Raw genomic sequence first — 27,213 nt, forward strand, 5'->3', positions numbered from 1 at the left:
AACTGTGCATGAGACTCCTTTTAGTTGGTGCAATGTGCAACATCTCTCTGAATGGAAATGTTTACCAAATTACAGTACATAAATCCTTACATGGAAATGTTCACATCACAAGTCCCAAATGGAAAAATGCTTATGTGTGTGCATGTGTGTTTTTTTATGTGTGTGTGTGTGTGTGTGTGTGCCAAAGTGTGAGTGTTTGTTTGCTGCCTAGCAACCAGTGATGCATGTGCAAATTAGGAAAGTTCTTGCTTTATTTGCTCATGCAAATCTTTGTGAAGTATCTGTTATAGAGCCACAGTGTTATGTATTCCCCTGAGAAACAAAATAAAGACCTACTGAAAACCACTCTCCTAATGTGTCGAGTGAATGCGTGGGTTTAAAGTTTTAGAGTCCAGAAGTTGAAGCTCTCACCCTGGTTATATGCTGATGTCATTACACTGTACACTGACACTGTAGACCCACTGTTTTTCCTATAACAATGTTGAGATCATCACCGTCCTTGTAATAATGTTTAATAGACGTGTCTTCCATGACCTCCTCTTTAAATCTTCTTTCTGCTGTAGCTAACCTGTTTGTCACAACATCAAGTTAAGCTGACTGGTTGGCTATTTTGTATGATTGTTGAGTTTACGTAACAGCAGCTCAAATCAAAATCAGACTTGGTTTTATTTGTTTTACTCAATAATCAGTACACGTTCTGCAGCCATGCAAACTAAGCATAAATAACGCTCACAGTCCTTGGCCAACCAGTTACCAAGCTGTTTTTTATTGGTGCCATGACTCGGATATGGTTTGACCAACATCTGCCAACAGGCAGCTGTGGTGCGAGTCTCAGGTTGGTAAATTTGACAGCTGGCATTTATTAAAACCTCAGCCACCACGAAGCTGTGCCTTACTGTGTGGGTCATCAAAACTAGGAAGTACAAAAGGTCTAACATTGACCTTTAAAGAGTCCATACATTAAAGATTTGAAATACTGTGTCTGGTTTTATGGATGAACTTCTGACCTTATGTTTGCTTTCAGCTGAAGATCATATATGTAAACCACTAATACACGATGCAGCTGCTTACATTTCTAGGATATGAATAGTTGAATGGATGAACGCTCTTTGCTGGGTGTACTGAGAGGTTAATTTGACATTTTCATTTACACTCATGCTATGATGTTTGTGTGGCTCCTTGCTAAAGTGCACCATCCAGTGGCCACCAGCAGTACCATCAACCGACAGTGAAAAAGCAGCACAGAGGTGTGTTTATTTAATCTTATTTTGAGGTGAAGATGATGCTTAAGGTTTAAATTACATGGAATTTTCTAATATGATGCAGTACTTGTCATCTTAACACTAAAAAGGCCTTTTCTGTTTTTGTGTGCGGTATTTTCTCCTTTTTTTCAGACAATAATAAGTTTCTAATAACAGGCAACAGTAAAAAAAAAAAAAAAAAAAAAACAACAAAAAAAACCCCACTAGTTTATTCAATTTTTGGACCGTCATTAACACTTAGCAATATTAGAAGGAAGATGCTGCGCCTTTATTAAGTGAATATCCTTTTTGGTTTATCGGGGCTACCGTAGAAGCTTTATGCAGCTGTCATGTGATGCAAAAAATGTCAACATCAGCGTACACTTCACCATTAGACCAACAAATTACAACTAAAACGTGTTTTTTCTTCACGTACAAAAAATAACATGCTGTAGTGCTTACTTGTGGAAGTGAGAACTTGATGTTAGCTGTGTATTTCTCGGCTGTCACTGCAGAGGTATGTCGTTTTAGCTTAGCCACCAGGAAATTGGTTTGCTAGTGTCACGCTACTTTAGCTGCGGTAATGTTTTGACTGTTAATGTCAGCAGGTGTTGCACTCAATGTCATGACGGTAATTACAATAACATGTTAAAAGTATTAGGATAGAGTTGTGACTTTGTATTAATCAATTACTGTGTTACAATAAGCTAAAATAACTCTAACTGATAGTACTTGAAGCTAGCAACTTCTAGCTGCTAGCAAATATACTCTTATTTCTTTTGCTGTGTAGTCGTGCTAACATTATACCGTGTTTGAAACGTTACAGGATGGCTGTATCTCACACTGGCCAGTCCTCCCTTGTACACAGCTTGGCCACACTCCTCCGAAATGATGGTAATGTTACACTCATTGTATCTCAAACGTAGTTAAATGACTAATCAGTTTCAGCGACGAAAGGGTCGTGTCAGGTTTATCAGATGTTAGTGGATTTATCTCTAATGTACAATCGATAGGTGAATTCAGAGGAAATTTGTTGTTGTCCCCTTCATTCAGTTCAAGACTAAGTGACACCAGCTACTCGTATAAAAGTCTGAGCTCAGTTGTTTTCCAACATTGTAAACACTAACTTGAATTTATCAGCTCACAAATATTGGACAAATGTTTTTACAAAGTCCATCTTTGCTAGTCTCATCATTTTCCTTTGTGTAAATTATGTTCTTGCATTATTTTGATAATGTTCTTTATCTGAAAAATCAATCATGGCCTTTTTTTCCGTTGTCTTTACTTATGCACCTGTCCACCAGGCATGCATTAGACAATACTTAGTTTGATCTTGCACTTTAAGATTTGATTTACTGTGGATTGAAACTGACTGCTAGATTTCCAAGACTTAACTGAGGTGTCTTCTCCTCAGGTGACTTGGTGCTGGATGGCAGCAGCACGCTGACCTTGCCGGCAGCCAGCTTGCAGCACCTCACCAGGCTGTTTGAGCAGTACTTGCTGTCCAGGAGCCAACAGCATGGCTTCCTGGCACTGCCCTCCCACCCCGCAGAGACTGCTTCCCTGCTGCAGCTGCAGTTCCTGTTTGATGTCCTGCAGAAGACCATCTCCCTCAAGGTGGGCTTTTGGGTTAGCTGTTCCAGAGTGGACAGTCTTGACACCTGCATTAGTATTCAAACATGACAAAATAAATAATGAAAATTGAAAATTGAATCATATATTTTCATGGGAGTTGTTATGTCCTGTGCCCTCATGAATTTCTTGTCTTAGCTTGGAAGAGTGTTTGTTTTGCAGATGTGAATGTGGATGACTGCAGACATACTCTATACTCTTATACACCTGCTGGAGCTTGTAATTGTGATATGTTGTGTGTCTTAATTTCTAAATGCAGCTCATCAACCCACCGGAAGTGAGACTTCAGTCTGTGGTGAAAATCTTCCCGTTCAAGTCACTGAAGTGTTTGGAGGTATCCTGACTACACACTGCTTCCTCCTCAATTTCCATCACTATACCTGTCCTCATTCTGTCTGTCCTGACAACATGTAATCATGCCAGCCCACATCATGTTTCTTTCTGGCTCCCTTCCTTATCAGCTAAAGAGAATCCCGCCACACTGTCTGGAGGGACTCAGAGGAGTTTACTCCCAGCTGGAGGTCTTCACCTGCTCAAAGAGCCTCAGCTCCCTGGAGGTACTGTAGTATACCACTCAGAGTAGTAATTTATCAGAAAGTGTCATTGAGTCTGTATATGGAAGGCCTTGCAACAAACGTCAAAGGCTAAGTACTGTGTGTGTGTCTGGTTTCTAGGAATTACTTTCTCTCTGTGGAGGTGACCTGAGCTCCGCACTGCCTTGGCTGGAGCTGCACACCCTTAACTTCAGCTACAACCACATTGTCTGCCTTGACCAGTCACTAGTGAGACAAACTTACACAGAGATGTATGATTACTGACTTATTAGCTAATGTTATCTTCATCTGACTTGAGCCTTCTCTTCTCTCCCTGTCATAGAGTTTACTAAATGTCCTGAAAACTCTGGATCTAAGCCATAACAAGATTCAGGAGTGTGCTGAATTTCTAAAGGTAGGATAGGTACCACAGTTTGTGTATTTGTATATTGTGTATAATTGACATTGTAAATATAATTAATGTTTACACAAACTAATAATTCCCCATTGCTTTCTCTCAGCCCCTGAGTGAACTGGAACACTTGAACCTGGGCTACAACTGCCTGCAGAGGGCGCCAACGCTGGGCCTGAGTGCCAGGGTCAAACTCCTCACACTCATCCTCAGGAACAATGAATTGGAGACTATAAATGGTAAGGTAGACTGGTAGACTGATAAAGACAGTCAGATTTTTCTCATCATTTTCTTTAGACACAGACAAACAGTCTGCCTGTCCACTCACAGAGCTCAGAGGGGACTGAGCCAGTGAAAATTTAAAAAATGGAAAAACAGGAAGCTGGTCACTGTGCAGATACACAAACTTGCCATTTGATCTGTTATGAACTAGCAGACTTTCCCTGACTGTGACCTCCACCTCTCAGTGTTCTGAGAGTCTCTCTGTTTGTCTTGGATATTGTTTATCATCACAAAGTGGAGCATTAAGTAACCTTACACCTGCCTGTTTATTATGTCTAAATGTAGAAAAGCTCTAGAATCAAATCAGATACTCGAGCTGCAGGTTTCTTTTTATTCCATGTACAAACAATTGTGTGCATATGTTATTTATATGTTCTCGAATCTGCATTGTGGTGCTCTCTGATTAAACAGGTGTGGAGCAGTTGTCCTCACTCCAGCACTTAGACCTGGCCTACAACCTCCTGTTGGAGCATTCCCAACTAGCTCCTCTCTCCTTGCTGCACTGCCTCAACACAGTAAGGACGCTCATGCACACACATTAATCCTCCAAGACTCCAGTTTGGGATTTAGTGGAGACATTTATTTGCTTCACATACCATGTGTGAGACCAGTGCTCTGTACAATGTAATGTCTTCTTGTAGCTTAATCTGGAGGGCAACCCGCTGTACTTCCAGAAGACCCACCGCACCTCCACCGTCCGACATCTCTCCCCAAAGGCTGCCAATCTCCGAGTGAGTAATAATTATAGTTTGACTTAATGATAAAAGTGTTCAACATGGACATCAAGGCAGTAGCACTGGTGGCATAATCATAGCTGCTGTACAAACCAGCAGCTGAAGACTGAAGTAGATCACATAATGTGCTGTTCTAAAACACATATAATTGAAGCTATTAAATTTCCAAAGTCTGCTGTTTGATCTTAAAATATACTGTTACAGTTAGAGCTCAGAGCTCTGTATCAACAGGTATTATGTCTTGACTTACCTGAAAGCACAGCCTTTCCACAGAGACAAAACAGCTCTAGAACAGCTTCCTGTCTACAGTTTGTGAAGTCCAGGGTGTATCTGTGAGACTGGCTGCAGTGCAGGCTCCCACTGGCTTGTGGTCTTCGGTCACATTGGGTTGAAAATCATCAACAAGCCCTGGTGGTGACAGCTGATTGAGCAAAACGGCATGTCTTGTTCTTTTGCTTTGGTTTTTGTTGCACAATCAATGTTCTTTTTTGTTGTTTTTTTTCCAGCTAAAACTTGATGGTATCCAGCTCTCCTCATATGAGTTATCAGTAAGTTTCGTTTATTATTGGCCCACTGTAACAAACTGTGTGTTTTAATATATACTGTATATATATATCTATATATTAAAACATATGTATACAGTATATATATGTGTATGTATTACTACTGTATTACTACTCTCTTTTGCAGGTTCTGCCCAAATCAGGTCAACTGATAACCCAGGTCCAGACTTTGCCTCCAGTTGCCATGCCATCAGAGCGGAGTAACCAGGAAGTATCCAGCGGTGCTGGGGAGCTCAGTGACAGTGTATCAGTTGGAGAAGTGGGGGTTGCACACATTCGCAAGAAGAAATCCAGGGTAAGAGTGCAGCTCCTAAGTGTATTAAAATGGTAATTTAGTAGATTTTAAAGGAGTTTAACTTAATGAATCCCTTTAATGATCAATCTAGACCAGTGAATACAAACAAAACTCAATGCTGTGACATCATTTTCATCCTCCAAACCATTTTGTGTTTCAGAGTAAGGTCAAAGTACGGAGGGCCAGCATATCTGAGCCCAGTGACACAGATTATGAACCCAGACAGCCTTCCACACAGAGTAAGTATAAATTCACTCCCTTTTCTCTCTGACTTTTATTCTGAAACATAAATGTTCATATGTTATTCCTCCATTAGGCATTGTCCTTCCCCACCAGCAGGAGATTGAGCGCATGTCTAACTTCAGAGAACAGCTGGGGGACGATTGGCTGAGGTACCAGCACCATCTAGATGGAGGTTCCCCCTCTGCCATCACAACCACTGTCAGCACCAGCCAGCCAACCCCTCACCATCAAAATCTCCCCAACGGCCTCAGCACCACCACCCCGTGTCCATCCAGCAGCCCCGGGAAGCAGCTGTCTCCATCGTCGCTGGATGTCCCGGAGATCCTCCCGCCTCCTCTTCTCTCCTCTGAGCCCAGGGTTGAGACTTGTGATGTGGATGGAGACCAGGAAACAGATTCCACCCTACAGTGGCCCGGTCAGGGCATACAACACACAGAGTCCACCCTGGAGGACAGCACGGTGGATGGTCTGGTGGTGAGCCATGGAGTCAATAGCTCTTCTGGGCCAAGTTTAGAGTCCCAAAGGTCAGCTAGAGCAGACAGCAGAGGCACTAAGGAAGAAGAAGAGGAGGAGGACCTGGGAGGTAGGGTATTTAAAATTTGTCACAAGAACCAGAATTCCAGCAGAATTCCAAAGAAAAACTGGATCATTAAACACTCCAGCACATCTTCGACTGGATTCAACCTGAACTATTTGACCAGTTGTTGCTTTAAGGTAAACAAGGTACTTCTCTCCTTTTTTCTCATTAGTGAACCTGTGTCACCCCCTACTTGTGGGTATCTTATTCGACAAAGAGGAGGAAGACAACAGTGGCCGGGGGGTCAAGGAGAGGAAGAGGAGGGAGGTGTTTCTGTGCATAAAACAGGGCCTGGTGCTGGAGGTGGACATGCAGCGTGGCCAGGAGAGATGCCGCCTGGAGCTGGACAGCCTGGCTCGGGTGGAGACCACAGAGGCCACATGGGTCTGTGGGGTAAGAGGAGGGAAGAAGGGATGGAGAGAGAAATAAGAGTGATGGGACATATAAAGGGAAAGAAAAATGACTTGTGGGACTTAGGGTTTTAGGAAAAAACTTTGAATGAAGCAAATTAAAGATGACTTTCCTCCTCAGTATATCATGCTGGCATAAAGAGAGTACCACTCAAAGGAACTTTTAATCACTACAATGTGTTGTGTCAAAGTTGCCATGAGTATGATCAAGCTAATTCACTAATACACTCCATGCTCAACACATTTTTAAACTACAGACTGAAAGGAAATCCTCTGTTGCATCACAGTACTAATAAAATAAATGAATTAATATAAAGCAGATTCCTATTCTAATAGGTGTCTGATAATTAATTGAACCAGGAAAGGAAATATCATAGTTTTAAGAAGTTGACAGAGAAGTTTTCTCGGTTCTCTTTGTCTTCGTTTCAGGATACAGAAGAGATGCGTCCAGCTGTGGAGCTTCAGTTCGACTACATCAGCAGGGAGAAAAGGAGGAGACGCTACGTCCTGCTGGATGATGACCCACAGCAGGCACTACAGGTTAATAACACACACACACACGCTGAGTCCTGTTGGCAGTGAAGTATTTGATTACTTTCAGAAGCAATATTAGATGCTTTTGTCCTGTAAGATGGCACATGATCACAAGGTTCACAAAGACAGACTTGTACAAGTGTAGTCAAGCCCACAGGCTGCCCTCTGACACAGCCCTGTTACCTCTGTTTTCAAATATGACATCAACATCAGGCAGTACACTCTGTACCATGTTTACTACTGTACCTTATGTTGTGCAACATCAACTCTGTGCCAGGTAACACAGAGAGCCATTGCCAATTCCAGTATGTGGGATTTTTGAGCAGTCAGGGAGTTATGCATTATGTTTTATAAACACACGCACACCCAACGTGACATGTGTAAAAGCCCAGCAGACACCTTGAACTCTGCTGTAGCTGCTTATGGAACATGACAGTCTGACCTTGTGTTTATAGAAACACTCACACATGTCCTACTTTACCAGCTGTGATGCATCAAATTATCCCTGATCTACTGAGGTTTGGCTCTTTGAGAAGTTTGATGTAGATTAAACTGTTTCCAGTTTTCTGGTGCATAACTTTCTGTGTTTTGGACTTGCCAGACAAAACTATTAAAAGATAATACCATCAGCAGAGAAAAGAGGGAGTCTGCTTATCTGATGATCTGTTAACAGCCAAAAGAGTCGAACTTTGGCAAACTTTTGTCCACTGAAAAACTCATTGTCTAAATGCAAAATTGTGACTGTTTTCTGACAAGGCTCTGATTGATGTGCTGTCTCCTGTGGCGGAGGAAAACCAGCGCCGTGACTCCGAGCTGCGCCCCAGCTGTGTTCGCCTGCAGTGCCTTCGCTGCAGGTCAGAGTTTGAACTCCAGGGAGAAGGCAGTGAAGAGGAGGCGGGAGGGAGAGCGAGGCGGAGAGGGGCAGCGATGCTCCCCGAGGGTGTGGAGGAACAGGGCGGGGAGGAGCCGATGACAGAGGCAGAATGTGATGATAACAGCAAAGGTGAGAGCACGAAGAGAAGAGATAGAGTGAAGCCGGTGATACAGAAAGTAAGGGGGTTAAAACAATCATCTATCAGCTTATGGGCTGTTTTGACTGGCCAGATATTAAGAGGCATCTTTGAAATGGAATAAAATCTGTAAAACATAACAACTGACAATTAAAAAAAACACCCATAGCACAGCTTATGAGTGAAAAAACTCGCCCAAACGATGTGATGTTTGGCTTTGGTTTATATCTGAATCTGTCATCCTGAAATGTCAAAGAATCCCACACACACACACAGCCTTGACTATGAAACGCCTTTTACTGATTCATCCCCCAAACTGAGTCACGCACAGTCTCAGATGAGTCATGCTTAGCTTCACATACTCAAGACCATCCTTAAAAATTAGGCACAAGCTTTGAGCTTTTTCTCAAAATGATCACTTTTTAAAAAATTCTTTATGTTATGTTATATTATGTCAGCTGGCTTTGTGGGTGAAAACTGAAGATTAGACAGAAGAGACATGTCAAGTCAAGGTCACACATTTCACCTGGCAAGTTCATGCAAAAGATGTTTATCATTTGACGTCAAAGCACTTCTTCTCAACTATCAGGCTCCCCTTGGTAGTCTGCACAGGGCTGCATAGTTTCCCAAAACAAAATTTGGGTTTCAGATGGACTGGAGCGAAGCATCCCGGGAGTTATCTCCTCTCTTTTTTGTCAAGTGGCCCATTCTGCTGAGTTCCCACCTCTATAATCAGCAGGAGACAGATAATACCCTTCGCTCCAGCAGCCGCCTCCCAGCAATTTGACCAAACCTGACATTAAGACCTGCTCCGGCATGCATAGACAGTGCACAGGCCTTGTTAGACAGATGTTTTGAGGATTTCTTGAAACCATGCTCCTTTGTTAGTGTTCTTAGTCGGCTGCTCTGCTGAAATTTCAGGCAACAAATACCTTTTTCATTCGCACGTGTCTGAACTTAGACATTGTTTGTCTGTTTGTTACAGAAATATGTGCCCCGCAGAGACAAAAAAGTGTCTTCATTATATGAAACATGTTCGGAATGAAAGCAGGCATCTTGTCTGTCAGTTATCTTGCATTACAGGCCATTTGGTTGTCAGAATCAGTCAGCTCATGTTCTTGATTAGGTGTGATTTTCTTTTTCTTTTCTTTTTTTAAAAAGAATATGGATGACAGAAGACTAGAGGTAGAAAACCATTAATATGACTATAGACATTTTCACCCTCATCAATATATAGCTTTTTGGAAATCAGTTGTTCCATATGTATCTGTTTATTTTTAGGAAACAGTAATATTTGTCCAGAATGTGGTAGTGATCATGTGGTCCAGCTGGCTGGCCTATCAACTCCCTACAGCAGTACACCCATCCACCGTCCATCAAGGCCCGACAGTGAGGACGATCATCTTGATGTAACCCAGAGCACCTGCAGTGCTAATAAGGTTTGTCTGACCAGTTCAACGCTTTTTTTCTCTTTGTTTTTCCCCTTTAGCTGTAATTTCTTTCTAAAATCATGAAGAAACATTTTCATTATTTCTGCATTTTCTCTGTATCACAACAGGACGACTATACAGATGCCACAATGAGCAGCAGTCCCATCCTGGAGACTGCCACCACTACGGAAGATCAAACCTTTGTCACTGCCCAGGGAAGCTCCTTCTTCATCGGGGACGCTCCTGGTGATAACTACAGCCTGTCCTACAACACAGAATGCCAAAGTAAAGAAGACCTGGCTGGAAGCTACCACTACACTGCTACTGGTGCGACACCACCTCAAGTCCAAGCCCAGCCTGCAGGAAGATCCACTCCTATCGGTTGGTTCTCTCTCTGTCAACACTTGTAAAGGCAGCAACTAATGATCATTATTTTTAGTCTTGAGTTTGAAATTTCCCCCTAGACATCAGGTCAAGGTCCATACATTGATTCACCTCCTCCTAATGATTTATTTCTATCTCTTCTGACTGTAGATTTAAAACCAGGATGTTCTTACTATGAGGGGACAACAGTATGTGCTGTGCTACCCTTGACTTTTATAGCTATAATAGGTATGTTAAGAAGACCAGGGCAGTACAACAGCTGCAGTGCTGAAAATGATGAAGTTGTTTTTTATCTTTTGTTTTCTCATGACCTGCTCGAAATGGACCCATGCTCCACTTTTGGACGGCACCCCATCAATTTTGAAACCACAGGCTTAGAGAATAAAATGTCAGAAAACAGAGCAACTGTTTCCCGGAGCCTAAAGTGACGTCTTCAAGATTGACCAACACTTCAAAACCCAGAGATTTCTAATTTATAGTGATATAAAACAAAGAAAAACTTCACATTTTGAAGCTGGAACCAACAAACTGACAACTGAAACAGTTAAAATAACACTGTGATGCTGGCTGGACTGCTTATTGGAAGAGGGCCCAAACAGCAGTAAAATATAAATGGTATTTTATTACTTGATTCAAATTCTACAGTTCATATGGTCATTGTAAAACACATCAACTGTGGCATGTGGTATAAACTGTTTACGTCAGCTTCATTGCCTCTCTTAAAGATATATTTAAATCTTAATTGAAACTGAACAGAGATGGGAAGTGTTTTGGATTTCGCGGATATTGTGTGGCACAGAAATCCTTCGAAGAGCTGTGTATCTCTGCAGCAGCGTCTGATTTCCACCACATCTGTCTGCCGTTTTTAGACGAACCACATGGTAACTGTGCAACAAGACAGATTGGAGTCATTACTGGAAGTGATGGGAGAGGAATGAAAGCCTAAGAGAGGGAGGGCTGGGTCGTAATAATAGCTTTCTGTATCTTTTCTTTTTTCCTTTTTTGTAATACTGTAGTTGTAGTGCCAATACCACATAATCTGCCCTGAAACCACAGTCTCACACTGGAGACAACTCTTACTCATCCTAAAACACTGACTGACACTGAATATAGTATCTTTTCTTGGTGACACAGTGTGCCCATTGTTGTGGAAGAATCCCTGATTTCTTCTCTCTGAAGAAGAGCTTTGTCTCTAAGTACAAGTCAACCTGTGTGTGTGCCTGTGTGTCTGTACATACACCTTTCACCTTTGTCTGAAGGTTCAAAGGCCTTTTTTTAATCTGCTCTGTTTGTGTTCTCCTCAAATGAAAGACGCTGGGTTTGTTTTGGCCCCTGCAGGTCCATGCCTTGTCATTTTTGATTAGCTGTAACCATTCATCAGCGTTCAAATGACCTCCATTGCTGTTCATCGGTGGATTTATTGCTCTTAAATGCCTTTCTGCATGAGGGCTGTTGGCTAGCGTTTCGGCCTGCTGCAGTAAAATTTGGGTAACGTTTCGTAAAAGCCAAAAAATATGTAAGTCTTCACATTGCTGCCAGGAAACTATGGTTTAACTATCAGTTCAAGATATCAATTTGAGGGAATACATAAAGTAGCCAAAAAACAGATTTATTCATTTTTTGTATTACAGTTCAGCCTTAATTCATGATGGTTTGTTTTTATGAAGTGCTGAAAAATATTAGCAATAGTGGCACTGGATTGGAGCTAGCTGATAAGTGCTCTCAGATGACATCTTTGGTTTGGCTGTTGTGTTGGACTGGCAGTTTTAATGCTGATCAACTGTTGATGTTTCTCTAGATGATGTGGACCTGCTGTCTGAGGACTATGAAGCGGTGGATCACCGGCTGAAGCTTTTCCTGGACGTGGAGGTCTTTGAGGAGGAAGAAGAGCTTCACTCGTTCCTCAAGGTGTGTAAGAATAAGACCCTCATATTAAAACTTTATTTTTCTAGCCTCAAGTATTTTGTATAGCACAGAAATATTCGTGACTACAAAAGCAATAATCAAAATTAAAGGAGTAGCTGAGACAGGAAAGGAAAGCTCTGGCAATAACCCATAACCATAAGCTAAGCAGCTGTTGACTGCAGCTTTATATTTGACAGCCAGACGTGAGTGTGGCATCGATTCTCTCAGCTAACTCTTGGCAAGAAAACAAATAAGTGTATTTTCCAAAATGTCAAACTATTCCTTTACAGTTTGGAAAATAACAAAACATCCGTGGTTATTTTTTAGAGGTTAACACTCAGAACTCTGGATTGTGTGGCTGTGGTTGGATCAGGTTTAACTGACAGTGCTGGCAACAAAAGCAAAAACCCCATAACCCCTAAACTCTGATCGGTGTATGGGCATACAGTGTATGACATCACCTTTTCCCAACTGAGTCCTGCCATTTAAAAAGAGAAAGACAAGAAATCTCTCATGTGAAATAACCACAGCTGTTCTTACTTTGACAGAATATAATGTGTTCATGTAGGACCCCATCACTTGCACTAATATGCGTATTGAGAAAATAGATTTTCAGGGTTTTGCAATATTTGCTGGAGCTAATATTAAAGGAAGAAACTGCATTAATGCCAGACTGTGCTGTTTAAGAGGAATTTAGCTAGTTATGGCAGCCTGTGACTGATCACTCAAATTTAACAGTACATTGTTTTTATGTTGCTGTTATTGTTTCTTTTGTGATTGCGGTTTTTAAAAGTTCTCAAACATATCTCCCTGATGGCCAAAAGATTCCAACTTAATGGGTGGTGACAACTTTAAGACCTACAACACTTCAGCTGTGGTTTCATCTCAGTCAGCCAAGATGAACGCAGTCAGTAAATCTCCCGGGAGCCCATTCAACCCCACGCTTCTTCCTCTGTAGCTTCCTTGACTAGTTTTTCTCCCCCCTGCTGTCACTCAGCACTCTCAAAGAGACCTCTTTAATATGCAGTGCATCCTGGGAGCTCTTCAAATCAGCAGGCTATTGCTTTTCTCTGTCAGACACCTGGACGAAGAGCAAAGAGCGGAACAGGACCGAGCAAACCACAGCTGGAAACAGGAGGTCCCGCTCCATTCATTTTAGTTATGTTTATTTATCCAGTGACAGAGGCTGTTTCACATGTGCTTTTACTTCTTGTGTTGTTTTAGAGGAAATGAAGCAAGATCACGGTGTACAGGTCTGATTTTAAACCTCTATTGAGCTTGTGAAAATCTGAAAAACAGGTGCCAGCTGAGAATGTAATGTAATAGTTTAATAGTCTAAAGTTTTGATTTCATGGTTTGTGATTCACATTATAATGATGTAATAGGCAGTATTAAAAAGTTCTCTGCATATTGATCAGGAAGAAAATGTCTATTACTGTGTAGGAAATAAGGATTTTCCCACTGTATATCACGAATTCTTGCTGTGTGCTCTTAGATGTCAGCTGTCAAATTTGGGGAGCCAGGGGAGGTTCCCTCTCTGTTGGTGGTGTCAAACCAGCGAATCTATTTCCTGGAAATGACATCAGAGATGCAGTAAGTAGAGCAACATTACAGTGTACAGAAAGTCCTTGCTAAGTATGAATCTCTCTCTCTTTTTTTACTGCTTAATTGAAATAGTGCACAAATTATTTTCTGATTTCTTAATCTGCCAACTTATTTCTTTCTTGCAGTGTTATATATTGTGTGCTATGTGAAGAAAATCAAATGAATAAATGAATGTTTAAGTAGGATTCATAAAAGTAACTTGTACATGGTGTAAAGCTGAGGTCAGTGAGATAATGACAAAACACATTCCATTTTGTCAAAGGTTTAATCAAATCCTGCTGGTGTGGACAGTGATTCAAAAGAGGGCGCCACACTGCAGTTAACAATTATGTCTTTTAATGTTGGTGCGCAGCTCCACACCCTCCATTTAAGATGTGGATAATAATATTGCATAACCTGTCCAGGTTTCTGGGTCACATCTTGAGAACACATTGACCTCGAAGTGTGTGTCGACTGTGGAGTCTCCTCCTGCTAGTTTGAGCCCCTCTCTTATTTCTTCGTCTCTTCTGTTACCTGAATGAGAGGATTATCTTCCCTCATCAAAACAAACCATATTCCCCCTCAGGTCTGAAGCTCATACTGTGATGGCTCTTTTAAAATTACTACGCTTACAAGTTACTGCAGTGTTGCTTTTAGAGCATAAACACTGACTTCTTTTGCTCTCAGCACTGAGGAAGAAACCAAACTGTTGTTTTCGATTTGACCTTTTATCTTAATGTCTGAAAAATGAGGTATTACATAAGTTATTACCATGGCTGTACTGAGTAAACATTGGTTTTAACAAATACATTTGAAAGTGTTGTTCTGGCAGTCACACCTCCAAGTGTCAGAGATCAAGTAAACCACTGAATCCATCTCGCTGTGACAGTACATTTTCTAATGCCTCACGTCTTTTCCTCCCAGCAGAGGCCAGCTCTCTGACTGGCTGCAGAAGAGGGACAGCCACCCAATCATGGAGCTCAGCTACCTGGAGGTGGGGCTGGGGTCTCAGAGCATCCACATGGAGTTCGGGGACCGGGGCATGGCCTACACCCTCCTCGTGAGAGACAGTTTACGTTGCAAGCGCTTCTTTGGCTTGTTGACAGGTAAAAGAAAACTGCCAAATACAAGCAAAGTGGAAAATGGCTTCTATTGTACATATGGAAAAATACATAAAAGGAAGTTTTAGTCAGGGAGAGAAACTCACTGACCCAGTTCTCTCTGCACTTACTGGTTACACTGGTTTCAGCACTTTCCTCTGGGCACTTTGAGGAAGATGCCACAAAATAAACCACAGACTAATTTAGATTTTAAAAAAACTTGTAGAGTACTGTTGAATCTCTGAGGCAGGTATTGGAACAGCATGTTCCACTCACAGGCATTGTGCCACAGACTGAGAGACCCAACCTACTCCCCTCACAAGCTAATACTTAACCATATGTGTGCTATGTGACGCACATTTCTGCCCCGTTCCTGTCGGTATTGGGTTCACACAGACTGAGTACATCCTGCCCAGACCAACTTGTCTGCAAGGGAGAACCAGAGGCTGAGAGGAAAACCTTTTATTAGGTGGGGGCTCCTGCTCGGGTTTGGAATGTCTGAAAAAATATGGAAAATTGATTTGACAATTTCCAGCCCCTAAACGTTTGGAGAAAACAGGAACTTGGCACGCATGGAAAAGTATTGACGTTCGGTTCTAGTACACATAATTCCACACTTTTGGGGAAATTTGTAAACGAGAATGGTGACGTATGAAAGCATTTTCCTGTAATTACTGTTTCATATTACCAGTTTCACAGTACAAGATACTGAACACAGGCAAAAAAAACTTCAAATACAGTCGACAGACAAGAAGAACAGTCCACATTTTCCACAACTCTCTGCTCTTAGCTGCTGTCTGGTGGCGTTTCTGCCCAGCTTTCACTCACACACACTCATACACGATTATTTATAGAAGTGTTTGGAACGATTTATGAACTTACAGCATCTAAATAAATGCAAACACCGCACTCACAGTTGCCACACATAAGAGTATAAACAAGAAACAGTTACTATCAAAATTAAATAATTTTAAATAATAATTAGAAACAGTTGTATTGACCAACAGTGCCAAAAGTAATCCCATCTGCCAACTTTAAGGCCTCTCTACATTGTTCCAGGAGGAAGGGGAAATATATTAGAAGCTTTTTTTAAATTTCTACCCCTTCCTTTTCTCAAAGTTAAATCAATAATGGAGAAATTTCAGATGTGTCACTCAAAAACATGTGGGTATACAAGAGCCTATCCTCCAGCGTCAAGTGACATTTTTAGACACACTTCTCACTTTTTCCGACACACACTTAGCTTTTTGTTCTTTTTCATCTTTCTCCTTCTATCTCTAACTTTCCCTCTATCCTCTGAGAGCTTTTTTCTTTCTGTCCAAATTCATAAACAGCTCATTTGCTGTGTTGTATTCTTTGTGGCTGGAAATGATTCCAGATTTCTTTCAGCACAGACCGCAGACTTTGTCCAAAACAGAACAAAGTGAAAAACATGAATAATAGTTTGTTGTAACCTTCCAGGTGCATCCTAAAAAATGCATGAAAATCTGATGTTTAAGTGCCAGATACCTACACACAAAGTATATGATGCTTCAAGGTAAAGATACCTAAGTTCCTATTTTGCCAAATTAACCCCAAAACTGCTGTTGTAATATTTTGTCAGAAGAATTACGGAAAGGTTTAACCATAACAAACCCTGTCTAGCGTCCCAAACTGGCTCCCGTCATATGGACAGAGTTGAAAACCACAACTGGAATGACGAAGGACTGGCTGGCTGGAAGAAAGAGAGAGGATGTGGTTATGACTGGGACACTTCTCTGGAGCTCGGAGCTTCTCGCTCTAACCAAGTCTGACACAGCTTTATTGAAACATGGGAGATAACATGAGACCACTGGAATCTGCAGCCAAAAGAGACAAAACTTAGAGGAATTTGTCACTTTTTATTGTTGCTCTCAGACTGCGTTTATAGGAGATTTTGTAACAGTGATGGATGCATTACCCCAACATGGTGAAATGCACCTTTAACTGTGGCTTTGGAAACTGGAAATCAAAACTTTCATTGTTACTAATTTCCTGTCTCAGCTGTCCACCATATCAAACAGTGATATGCTGTTTGATTTCATGTGAAAACCATCAGGAGCATTGGTGTTGGTGGTGGATGCAGCCACAGAGTCTGGGGCTGAAGCAGGATGAAGTAGGAATATTGACATAGAGCAGAGCACCGAGCAAAGTTTTGTCCGCTACAAACTTGGTTCTCAACACGCTCGACCCGTCACCTTTGCTTACTCGTGATTGCTATCTTGGATGGCACCTCGCTAAACCTGCCCATGTTAACAGGTCATTTAATCTTGTAGTCTGACACTCACTGTTTCTCCTCAAACACGTGAAAATGTTCTGCCAGCACAGCAGTGTGGGAGACTTTGACTCCAGCCCAGCGCAGATTTTCGGGAAAGTGGTCGAGCCATCATTCGTTTTTGTCCAAAATATTTTGAACCAAACTGAAACTCGTCACTAGCTTTTTAACTGAACATTTTACTTAATTAAAAAAATAAATGATTACAAGATTAAAAACAGAGATGAATCTGATTAAAATTGACATTTTTTTGTTGTCATGCAGAGTATTTAAAAACAGCAGAGACATGACACAGAACAGGGCAAGAATGTTTCCTTTTTCATCCAACAACAACACGTTCTGATGAAGTCCAGAATCGTCAACATTTTAACAATTCAACAGTTAAAGATTAAACAACCAAATATGTAAAATGGTTCAAAAGCAAAAGTGGTCAGTCAAGTATCCACCACCATGAAAATCCTTGAAATGAGTAAATATGTAAAAATAAAAAAGTACAAGTAAATTCAGTAAATTTAAACCAGTTATTCTAAGAATCAGTCAGTGTAGTAGTGAACTTAATATGAAGCTGTGTCTGGTTGAGCCTGTTACAGGCTGCATGTTATTAAGTCATTTCCATCTCATGTAAGACTGGTTATTGAACCCCAACAGTTTTTAAGTGCTTCTGTCTATGAGATGTGTCCATAATCCTTACTTTCAACTCAACTGTCAAGTGACAGACATTGGCTTTGAATAATTAGTTTCTGGTCTTGTTCATTTTTCATATTGTTTGATCATATAGTTCCTGTTCCTGAGTCTTTCTAATTTTTAGACCCTGTGAACATCACCTTCTTTATAAGAAAGGTACTGAAAGGTCAGGGTTTGTTTGGTGGTAGTCCTACTTCCCTCCTCTGTTAACCCAGCATTCCTCTTTCTACCCCACTCCTCCTCAGTGTCCCTTTAAATCCTTTTGAAGTGTTGTCTGTTCAAACTTGACTGTGAAACCACACTGCAGATATCCTCGCTCCCCTGTATTGTTGTCACACATTGTGACACACTACAATCTGTGAATGTGAGCGTGACCCAGCGCATTGTGTTTCCCACATTTTCTCACCCGCTGGATTCTATGGGGCTGAAATTTTACACCTGCAACCAGAGACCTTTTGGCTTTCTTATTTCAGTTATCAGAAGGAGAAGGAGTCTCAGATTGAGTTTGGCTTTTGTGTACAGACCTCTTTCCATGAATGTCTGGGTGTGACATTTATAAGCTACTGTGCCTTCTCTGTGTCCTTTACAAGACAGAGGTGGGTTTTGGCTTTCAGACTGGGTCGTCATGTACATATTAGCTTCCCTGATAAATGTTTAAAGTCCTTAACCGTGACAGTGTCACTACTTATTTTATCCCAAATGTGTCATGAACGTGAGCAGAGAGATTCAGATCCATTCAATCCAGTCTGTTTGACATTGCATGTTTGAGATGTCAGCTCCACACAGCTGTTCACCTTCCAAGCTGTTTCAACAAGCCTGGAGCTGTAAACTGAAGTGCTGCTCAAATGTGATGCATCATTGTCACAATCAGGCTTGGAAATTTACATAAATTCCTTGGGGTGAAATTATCATCTGATGCAGCTTTGGTTGGCAGATGATCTTTCAGAATCTTAATCCATCGCCCTACTTTGCCTTCCTTTTTTAAAAAATATTTTTTTTATCTTTGATAGTCAGATATTTCTTAACATGTGTCATGTAGGATGCAAAAGTGAACAGTACAAGACAAGAAAACAACACAGCTGACTTTTCCACAATAGTAAGTGTTTTTATTGTGGTTAATCTGTAGTTAATCATTTTTATGATTGATTCACATCTCGATTCACATTACGTTCAACCACAAGTGAAAAACATCTAATATGCAGTTTGGTCAGAATTTTAATTATTATCAAATGTTTTGGTGATAAATTACACAGTTGTCTTTGACTTTGTACTTCTAGATAACTTGTATGACTGAGAGTCTTTACAGACAGTTTCAGTACTAGTGTGATCATAAAACTCGCCTGATGACTGTGTTTTTCTGCTGTTATTTCTTCAGGGATTGTGCGTGAGATGGCTCACAAATCAGACAGCAAGCTGAAGTCCATCTCTACCACAAGACTCAACCCTCAGCACCACCTCTGGTACGCTCCCCTCACCCACTGGAAATCAGTGAGGAAACGGCAGATGTCTCAGATTTTATTTGTGTAGATGCTGAAAGATGTGGTCTAAATAGTGTTGTCCGCATGTGTATGTGGTTTGGAGGTGTAAGTTAAAGGGAGTTATGGCTGCTGAAGTTCTAACACTGCACATTTCTCACACATCTTTAGTTGATTACAATCAGCTTTTTTTAGACTTCATTTTGTAAAACGGCCTCACTAAATGAGCTGGTAAACCACATCTTAATTTGTAACATGTGCTGTGCTGCAAATCCTGAAGTGTGCATGTCATGTGGTGTGTTTTGTTGTCACCTTGTGGAGGTTTTTTACACATTTATTTGGATGTTTTTCTCTCTTAAACAGAGGACAGTAGCTTTCTCCAGGTTCTCAGTGAAAAAGAGTGTTGTTGCTTATTATTGCAGAGAAGAAAAGGGCTAAAATGTCTCACAAATGAAGGTAAAATGTGCAAAAAACATGCTGTGAATAATCAAACATTTCACTTGTATAAACAGGCTTTGTAGCTGTCTGGACAACTTGGCAAACATCCGTTATCCAACTAGCGGAAGTCAAATAAATATCAACTTTAAGACCAGCCTTTATCATGAGGAGATACCACCACTCGTTAACACCTCATATCTCCCAGTTTGTGATTTGTCCTCAGGCAACAGACTCCACAACTCAACAATCACAAAATACAAACAAATCAAAGAAGCCCCTTCATGTGTTGTGAGGCAGCTAACCACAGTCTCAGAGCACGCTTCCAGTGTTTGCGCAACCCAAGTCCTGTCAGCTATTATTATGTCAATTATCCCCTCTGCTTCACAGTTACTGTGAAATTCACCCTGCAATGTTGAAGTGATTCCATCTGAGACAGCGTGGTAGCACCTGCCAGCCGCAAACCACCACAGCATTCAGCCTCTGCCTTTAACTAAACAGCAGCCAGTTAGGAAGTGATAGGAGATTTTTGTGTTAATAAATGTGCGTGCAATAAAATGTCAACACTTCATTTCTTTTGATTTGTCAGGCCTCTGGTGTGCGAAGACATCCAGGCAGATGTGGAGGACGGCCAGCTGCAGTTTTTCTATATTCTGGCTTTTGTCCTGCAAGGTGACATATCCTCTCTTTCATGGACTTAGGCACCATTTTGGATCAAGGGATCTTTTATTGTTTGCTTCTTTACCTCTGATATCAGTTGAAAGATCCACTTACACATGCATTCTCATTTCTCAGTCTCATTTCCACACATTCACCTGTTTCAAGAAAAATCTGATTTCAAGACTCAGCATGTGGTGTATAATGACTTCTGTAGATGCAGAAATTAATGCTGTAAACGCTAATTACTGTCTATCTTCTTCCCTCCTGGATTTATGTGGTTTGTGTGGACACAGCTAAAGTTTTTTGTATTTAGATTTATGATACAGTCTGGAAAAAGCAGAATAGGCTAGATCACAAATATTAATATAAATCAGCAGTAAAGAAGCTACGATGAAATGCCAGGAAAATATGCTGGATGGAAGAAATAAGAGTTTTATTTCCTTCGAGATAAAAGCAGATTACGGCAGGAGGAGGAAGTGATTTGTGGGGAGCAGCTGACGTGAGGCACCTGTCGACAACCCACGCGAACAAGCTTTGCCATAAAATGAGGCAGAAATCTTATGTGTGCTTTGACTGTATTGGCTTGCATGTGGTCTGAGTACTGATGCTGCAGGATGCCTCCCTGTCTCTGCTATAACAGACACATTTAAAGCCAAGGTAGCTGCAGGCTACACACAGCTGTGTGCACGTCCGTGGAATTTCAAGTGCCATAATTTTAGCATGCCTCGATCTGCCTTTTCCCTCTGCTCGCTCCTCTGAAGCGCAAGCTGTTTGACATGAAATATAATACTAAAGCTCATATTTGTTTGTAGCAGTAAGGCACTTTGTAAAACAGTGACCCATGATTGTTAACCTCTATATTGTTAGATAGATAGGAAAGAGCAGGAAAGATCTGAGACCATTTGAATAGTATGAAACTGCTCATATTTCCTTATTTTTCTCTCAGAGGACTTTTGGACACCGTTGACAGTCCTGGCAACCCGGGAAACCCTCTACCTGCTCAAAGAAGATCACCAGTGGACGAAAAGCTTAACAGGGAGGGAAAACAAAGAGCCGTGCAGTGGGAGCGTTGCCGTTTTAGAAACTCTGCCAATCAGCTGTGTGAGCTCAGTCCACCTGTGGCCTTCAGATGAATGCAGGATAGATATTAAGCTTTACGACGAGGTCAGTATTATCTCTTCAGAAATTTGAAACAAACAGCTTTTGATGTCACTTGCTTTTGCTTTCATGAATTAAGGAAATCTAAAACTCAAATGCTATCTTACGTAGGAAGCAACAATGAAATGCCATAAAACTTGCACAACATTTTAAGGTAAACAATTTGTGGCTTGTTTGTCCTCCTATAGATAAATCCATCATGAACAGTGAGATAATGATAAAGCAACAGGTAACAAAAAGGCAGCAGATATCAGTACTTCCATATTAAAGCTAGTATTTGGGGAGGTATTCTGTTGGCTAAGTTGGCCTTTGCTGTTTTCATTTAACCACCGCCCGGGATGTTTGTATCATCCCATCATCCCTATTCCGTCATGCCTTTGTCTCAGCTGTGAGCTCCTGAATAAAACTGTGAAAACAGGTATTTATCAAGCCAAGTTTTGTGTTGATTTGTCCCACATGTGCATACAGTCATCGCAGCAGAGCACGAACCTGACTGGGTCCTCTAATTGTTCATCTTTTCTCCATGATCTGCACTGAATTTGTTATTGCTACAGAGAAGAATTGCACTGAAATTGAAAACAATCGATCAAGTTCTGTTTGATGTTAGAACATAGTCCAGGGTGAGATCAATATATTGTCAACTACAGCATGTGTGCTGGAAAGTTGAGCTGTATTTTTCTTATTCTCACTCAGCAGCAACCTGTTGCAGTTTGCAGTATTGTCAAGTTGAATTTTCTTGCCATTAACTGCTTTAATTTTAACAGTTTCTCATGTTGTGTTTTCTCACACAGACTGTGAAACAGGAGAAGACGTGGTGTGTGCGCTCAGAGAGCACTGAGCTCCTTCAGGGTCTGCTGGCCTGGGTCAGAGCACAGTGGGAGGCCATGTTCGGAGTGAAACTGCACACAACCCTGCAAGACAAAGCAGCATAATGGGGGAGGGCATGAAAAAAAAAGGAAAAAGTTAGAGACTATGTGTGTGTGCCCCATTGTGTTTTGTGAGCATGAATCTGAGTGTTGGTACTGGGAAATGTTTAGTGAGCGTGAGCGAGTGTGTCTTTATTTTCTCTGTACACAGTCTGCACTCAGTCTGGTCCCATTAGGCTCGTTGCTTTCAAAGTCTTTTAAGCCAAGAACTTGGAAATGATTGCTCTCATTCATGTGGTACACAAGCATGGTTGCATAATTTTTCCTCCGGATACCATCCCACTGAACTTTTCTACAGCTGAAAATGGAGTGTGCCTTGTTTCTTTTGCCGCTGCCATGTTTCTTATTGAAATGCACCTTAATGCATCTTGTATTGTCCCTCATTCATTGTAGCAACACGGAGCAGATTTTAGGGGGTTTGGAACTGAGAGAGCATTGTTGGAAAGATTTTTGGGGGAGTAATGCAAGAAGCTGAGCCTTAAACATGTCCACCCCCTCTCATTAATCTGGACAGTCTTTCCTCGCCATCTTAGGGTGCAGTGAGTTGTGGCATCACGCGCTCAACACGAGGCTGGGGGTGCTTCTGAAAGGCCAAGGCTCAAGTCCGTCATGGAGGATCACTTCACACCAGTTAGGGTCACATGATGTGTCTCTGCACTGTGGTATGTAAAAAGATGAACAGTAGCAGTTCTTTTATTTAAATCTTGGGAACAGATGTTAATTTTGTTAAATGTAACTTGGGAGTATTTTTGTTTTTGTAGAACATCTCAACTGAATCCTTATATCTGTTCAGTTTATATATCAGTTTAAAATGTAACACAGAACTGCTGCACCTGTGTGTAGCCACTGTTACGTGTGACTCAGCACTGTTAATTTAGATTAGCCAGTATGACTTAATTTATTTCTTTGTTATGGTTTTTTCATCATGGGTTCAGTCAGAAAAGTGTCTTTTATTTTTGTATCAATATGAGGAAAGAACAACTGATGTACAATATGTATAACTCAATATAAAAGGAAAGTGTCCTTTTGTGTTTAGTGTGGTTTTCCTTTTCAGAGTCCAGTCACACATTTACTGACGGAGAGAAAGATTTTGCTTGCTCACTTCACAACCGCAGCATTAAAAGTCTTTCCAGAGAAATGTTTATTTCCCCCCACACAGAACAGAGTGACACCACAAATTGTCATCCACATCAACAAAAGTATGTGTGGTCTTGCCCAAGAAAGACTGTTCATCTAAATTACTGTTAATACCATCATGATGTAAACCACAAAAATGGACTGTTGCCAGAAACTTAGCAAAGACACGTGAAGTGTAGCAAGAGTAGAAAAACCTGAAGAGCTATGATGATTCTTTCCATGACCTCTGACCCCAACGTAATTACCAGAGGTCTCACAGCTTCTTTGTGTATTTATTTCCCATGCCACCCAGGCATGCATAGATGTGTGTGTCTGATAGTGTCAGAGTCATAGTTTGTAAAAAAAAAAAAAAAGACTTACAAGCATGACCTGAACATGTTGAAATATCACCTGAAGGATCTTGTCTGCGATTTGTCAGAGCTGTAGACAGTTACTCATGTCTGAGTTCAGTGACAGGTAACGAGCACAATTCTTTAATTTTCTTTTCTGGCAAATGCTCCAGTTTGAGAACAGGTGGTTTCTGATCAAGGATATTCTCTCCAAAAAGATGAACAAATGGCTAAAAAAGAAAATGGCTAAACCGTACAGAAAATAGCTCTTGCTCTTATGTTTTTCCTCTTCATAACTGTAAACCTGTTTAAGCTTAGAAATTCTGTAATTTTGACTTACACTGCTCCCTCAGGTCACTTTAACTAATTGTTTGATTCCTTCATTGGTGCTAAAAAAGTGGCTTTAAAACCTGCTGTCTTCACAAGCTATTTTAGCTTTATTGGGTCAGCTTAATGATTACTTTATTCCTGGCCTCAGTTGAAAGCAGCAGCAGCAGTGAAGGAATGGCAAAAAGCTGCAGAAGAAGTCATGGATGTTTGTTTATTGGATCAAACTTGTGTCCTTTTTACTCAGCGCACTTTTTGGCCTCTCAACGCCAACCTGCCATTCCCACCCCCCCAAGCGAAGCTCATTTTGAGTCCAAGCTCAGCTGTGTGAAAGGTATGTTAACCAATTTCTCAGTGTAAATATTTTTTCAGCCACCAGTGCTGTACATGTGCTGTGCACATGCTCATTGGGAGACCTGGATCACCTTCAGTTGCACCCGCATGGCTGACAAACCTCTGATCCCCAAACCAGTGAGCAGAAGTGGGTTTGCACACAAATGGCTTGTGACGACTCACCAGCGTCTTCAGGCAGCCTGGTTTTAATGTTCTACACTATAAACAACAGCACATTTTATGGCTGATTCGCCTTTTCATTTTCCATTTCTTGTCACCACAGAAGAAGGTCAAAGGTCAGGTGCAGAACATCACACTTGGAGCTTAAATGGACACAGTGTCTTGCTCAAAGACACCTCAGCAGGTAAGCGTGCTGTCTAAGAGGTTTGAACATCTTGAAAAAGGGGGATTTGGGTCGGTGTTCTGTTGACACATTACAGCTCTTTCACAGTGTATAAACCCAAAAGACTCACAGGAATTAAAGGATATGTGCAGAAAAATCTAACAAAGCTCTGATAATAACAACTCATGCGTTACAGCTGCAGTTCCCCCTGCTGGGATTTTAGGATTTCATATGGCACATATGTCAACAATAAATGTATTAAGTGTTTGAACAGCAGGATTTACACCACACACATGATGTCTTTGTGGGTAAATGACTGTAGTAAACTATCACTTTAAGGCAGAAAATCAAATTTTCTTCTTTATAGAAGTGTCTGAAAGTCTTTTCCTAAAGATGTTGTAGAATAGTTAACCAGGAGGCAAAGAAGACAGACATCACTGTTTCTTTCTTTTGCCTGTTTAGGGGAGGCCAGGGATTAAAGAAGAGTCAAAGTGTTGTGGTGAGTTAATGATGAAATATACTGTTTTTAGTTCATTATCTGTTGTATTATATGCAAATGTTGATTCTTCTACTTGTAGTTTCTTACTCACAGATCTAAATCCTGTTTCAGAGTCTCCTCCATCCTTCCAGGAACAACCTTCCACTGATGCAATACTGAATCCTTTTGTTTTGGGCCTACGACATGGTCAAATTAATGAGCCCAGAAACTCAGGCTTAAAAAATCCATGAGTCATAACGACTGCACGCCACGAATTTATGTCACAGTTTTATGTTTTGGGAGGAAACAAGCAATCAAACCTGATACTAAAACATAACCACAACATGCGTGCATTTAGTAGGGAGGAGGCAGTGAGACATGCAGGTGGGCAAAAATCAAACGTGCTCCTCACCAGTGAGTCCTGCCCTTATTCAAGCAGTTAATATATGCACTGCAGGAGGGTAGGAAGGAATTTTGAGCCCCCACGAGGCTCTCACCCCACCCCCCATTCCCATTTTGGCTTAAATTGCATAACCTTAGTGTCATTTTGTGGCCCCCGGCCAACTATGAGCACCCAACTGTCCCACCTTTCACCCCTCTGCAGCACAAATTCAGTGATATTTAGGATGTTTATCAAAGAATCTATGAGTGAAAATGCAAGATTAAGACTCCTTAAGATATTGACTATTTTGTCTGTGAATAAGTGATGGTGAAAAGGTGGAGGTGAATGAGTTCGTGCCTCCCTTGGATCATATTTGAGGACCAGAGGAAAGCTAGGGTGGATAGTTAGTATGAGAGGAAGCTGGGATGCAGCCACAGCGATTTGGCTGGGCGCAGACATCTGGCCTGATTCGACTTCCCACAGCCTCCTCCAAACATTTCAGGTCCTCTGGTAAATCAGGAGCACTACAGCTGCACTGTGCATGACAGCAAGAAATCTGTTGTTTTGCTGAACGCTCAAGTCAACTAAATTCTTGGATGGTGGGCCTCTTCTTCTAAAAGCTGCAGTCACGCAGTGCTCTGTCAGGGCCGGTGGGCTGCCAAGCTGTGGTCCAGGGGATAACACGGGGTCCTCAGCAGAAAGAGGAATGATTAGATTATAGTGTTGTGGCACTCAGTGTACTTTTTAGCATAAAAAAAACAAGAATGTAAACAGATAAACAGATTCTAACGATACAAATCCTCTCAAGTGGAGTTCTTCTGGATATGAAAGTGGTTTAAGGGGCATTCCACAAATTTTACACGTCAAGATCAGTTAAAGTTACATAGAGTGCCATTTAGCCTTTGAAAACAGTTGTATAATGTCACGTGTGGCTGTGGAGAAGCTTTGTAAAGTCAGGGAAATCATCGGGGCTTGTGTGCAATTAATCTTTTTTTATGAATTCAATCAACTTTCATAAGAAATGTATTTAACTATATATGGATTTTATTATCAGTGATGGTTGAACTTTATTTCATTTGGCAGCCAAGTGTAATAATGTGCAGTTCCTTTAAGAACTATAGAAAGGTCATAGTGGCTTTATTGTGCCTCATGGTATTTTTATCTCCTATGAAATTTCTATAAAGTCCCCATGGACGCCTGAGGTTTAACTGTGACACTTGTATAGCATCATCACATTATAAAACATATAATAGGATCCCCGTAGTCCTTTGTCGTGAGGGCCGAACGGTAGTCAGCGTCGTGGATCTCAGGTTTCAGGCGAGGGGCCTCCTCTGAATGGGGCCGAGTTACGTGGAGGAGGTGCGGGAGGAGGAGAAGGAGAAGA

General features: G+C 41.3%; 1 protein-coding gene across 6 annotated transcripts; it reads left to right on the forward strand.

The window, feature by feature from the left end:
* Positions 1 to 1,565: 1,565 nt before the first annotated feature.
* stk11ip (serine/threonine kinase 11 interacting protein) lies at positions 1,566 to 27,084 on the forward strand. 6 transcript variants are annotated; one of them, XR_007809105.1, is made up of 31 exons: positions 1,566 to 1,758; positions 2,068 to 2,135; positions 2,656 to 2,858; positions 3,133 to 3,207; positions 3,335 to 3,430; positions 3,548 to 3,655; positions 3,750 to 3,821; positions 3,928 to 4,057; positions 4,512 to 4,615; positions 4,742 to 4,831; positions 5,341 to 5,382; positions 5,525 to 5,692; positions 5,853 to 5,931; positions 6,009 to 6,518; positions 6,685 to 6,905; positions 7,352 to 7,462; positions 8,213 to 8,459; positions 9,748 to 9,905; positions 10,025 to 10,277; positions 12,079 to 12,188; positions 13,681 to 13,778; positions 14,694 to 14,875; positions 19,222 to 19,306; positions 20,346 to 20,428; positions 21,363 to 21,580; positions 22,366 to 23,162; positions 23,537 to 23,699; positions 24,541 to 24,627; positions 24,910 to 24,990; positions 25,432 to 25,468; positions 25,580 to 27,084. XR_007809105.1 is itself a non-coding variant. In XM_018661026.2 (26 exons), exons 2-26 carry the CDS (start codon positions 2,069 to 2,071, stop codon positions 22,504 to 22,506), a joined length of 3,651 nt encoding a protein of 1,216 aa, XP_018516542.1. In that variant the 5' UTR covers positions 1,566 to 1,758; position 2,068; the 3' UTR covers positions 22,507 to 23,523. The 6 variants fall into 6 exon arrangements, 2 of the variants coding, with proteins under 2 accessions (XP_018516542.1, XP_018516543.1); XR_007809106.1 differs by having other exon boundaries at positions 23,555 to 23,699; XR_007809107.1 differs by lacking the exon at positions 23,537 to 23,699 and having other exon boundaries at positions 25,548 to 27,084.
* Positions 27,085 to 27,213: the final 129 nt, after the last annotated feature.

This window comes from Lates calcarifer, linkage group LG7_2 (assembly GCF_001640805.2).
Source record: "Lates calcarifer isolate ASB-BC8 linkage group LG7_2, TLL_Latcal_v3, whole genome shotgun sequence".
In the NCBI taxonomy this organism is placed as follows: Eukaryota; Metazoa; Chordata; class Actinopteri; family Centropomidae; genus Lates; species Lates calcarifer.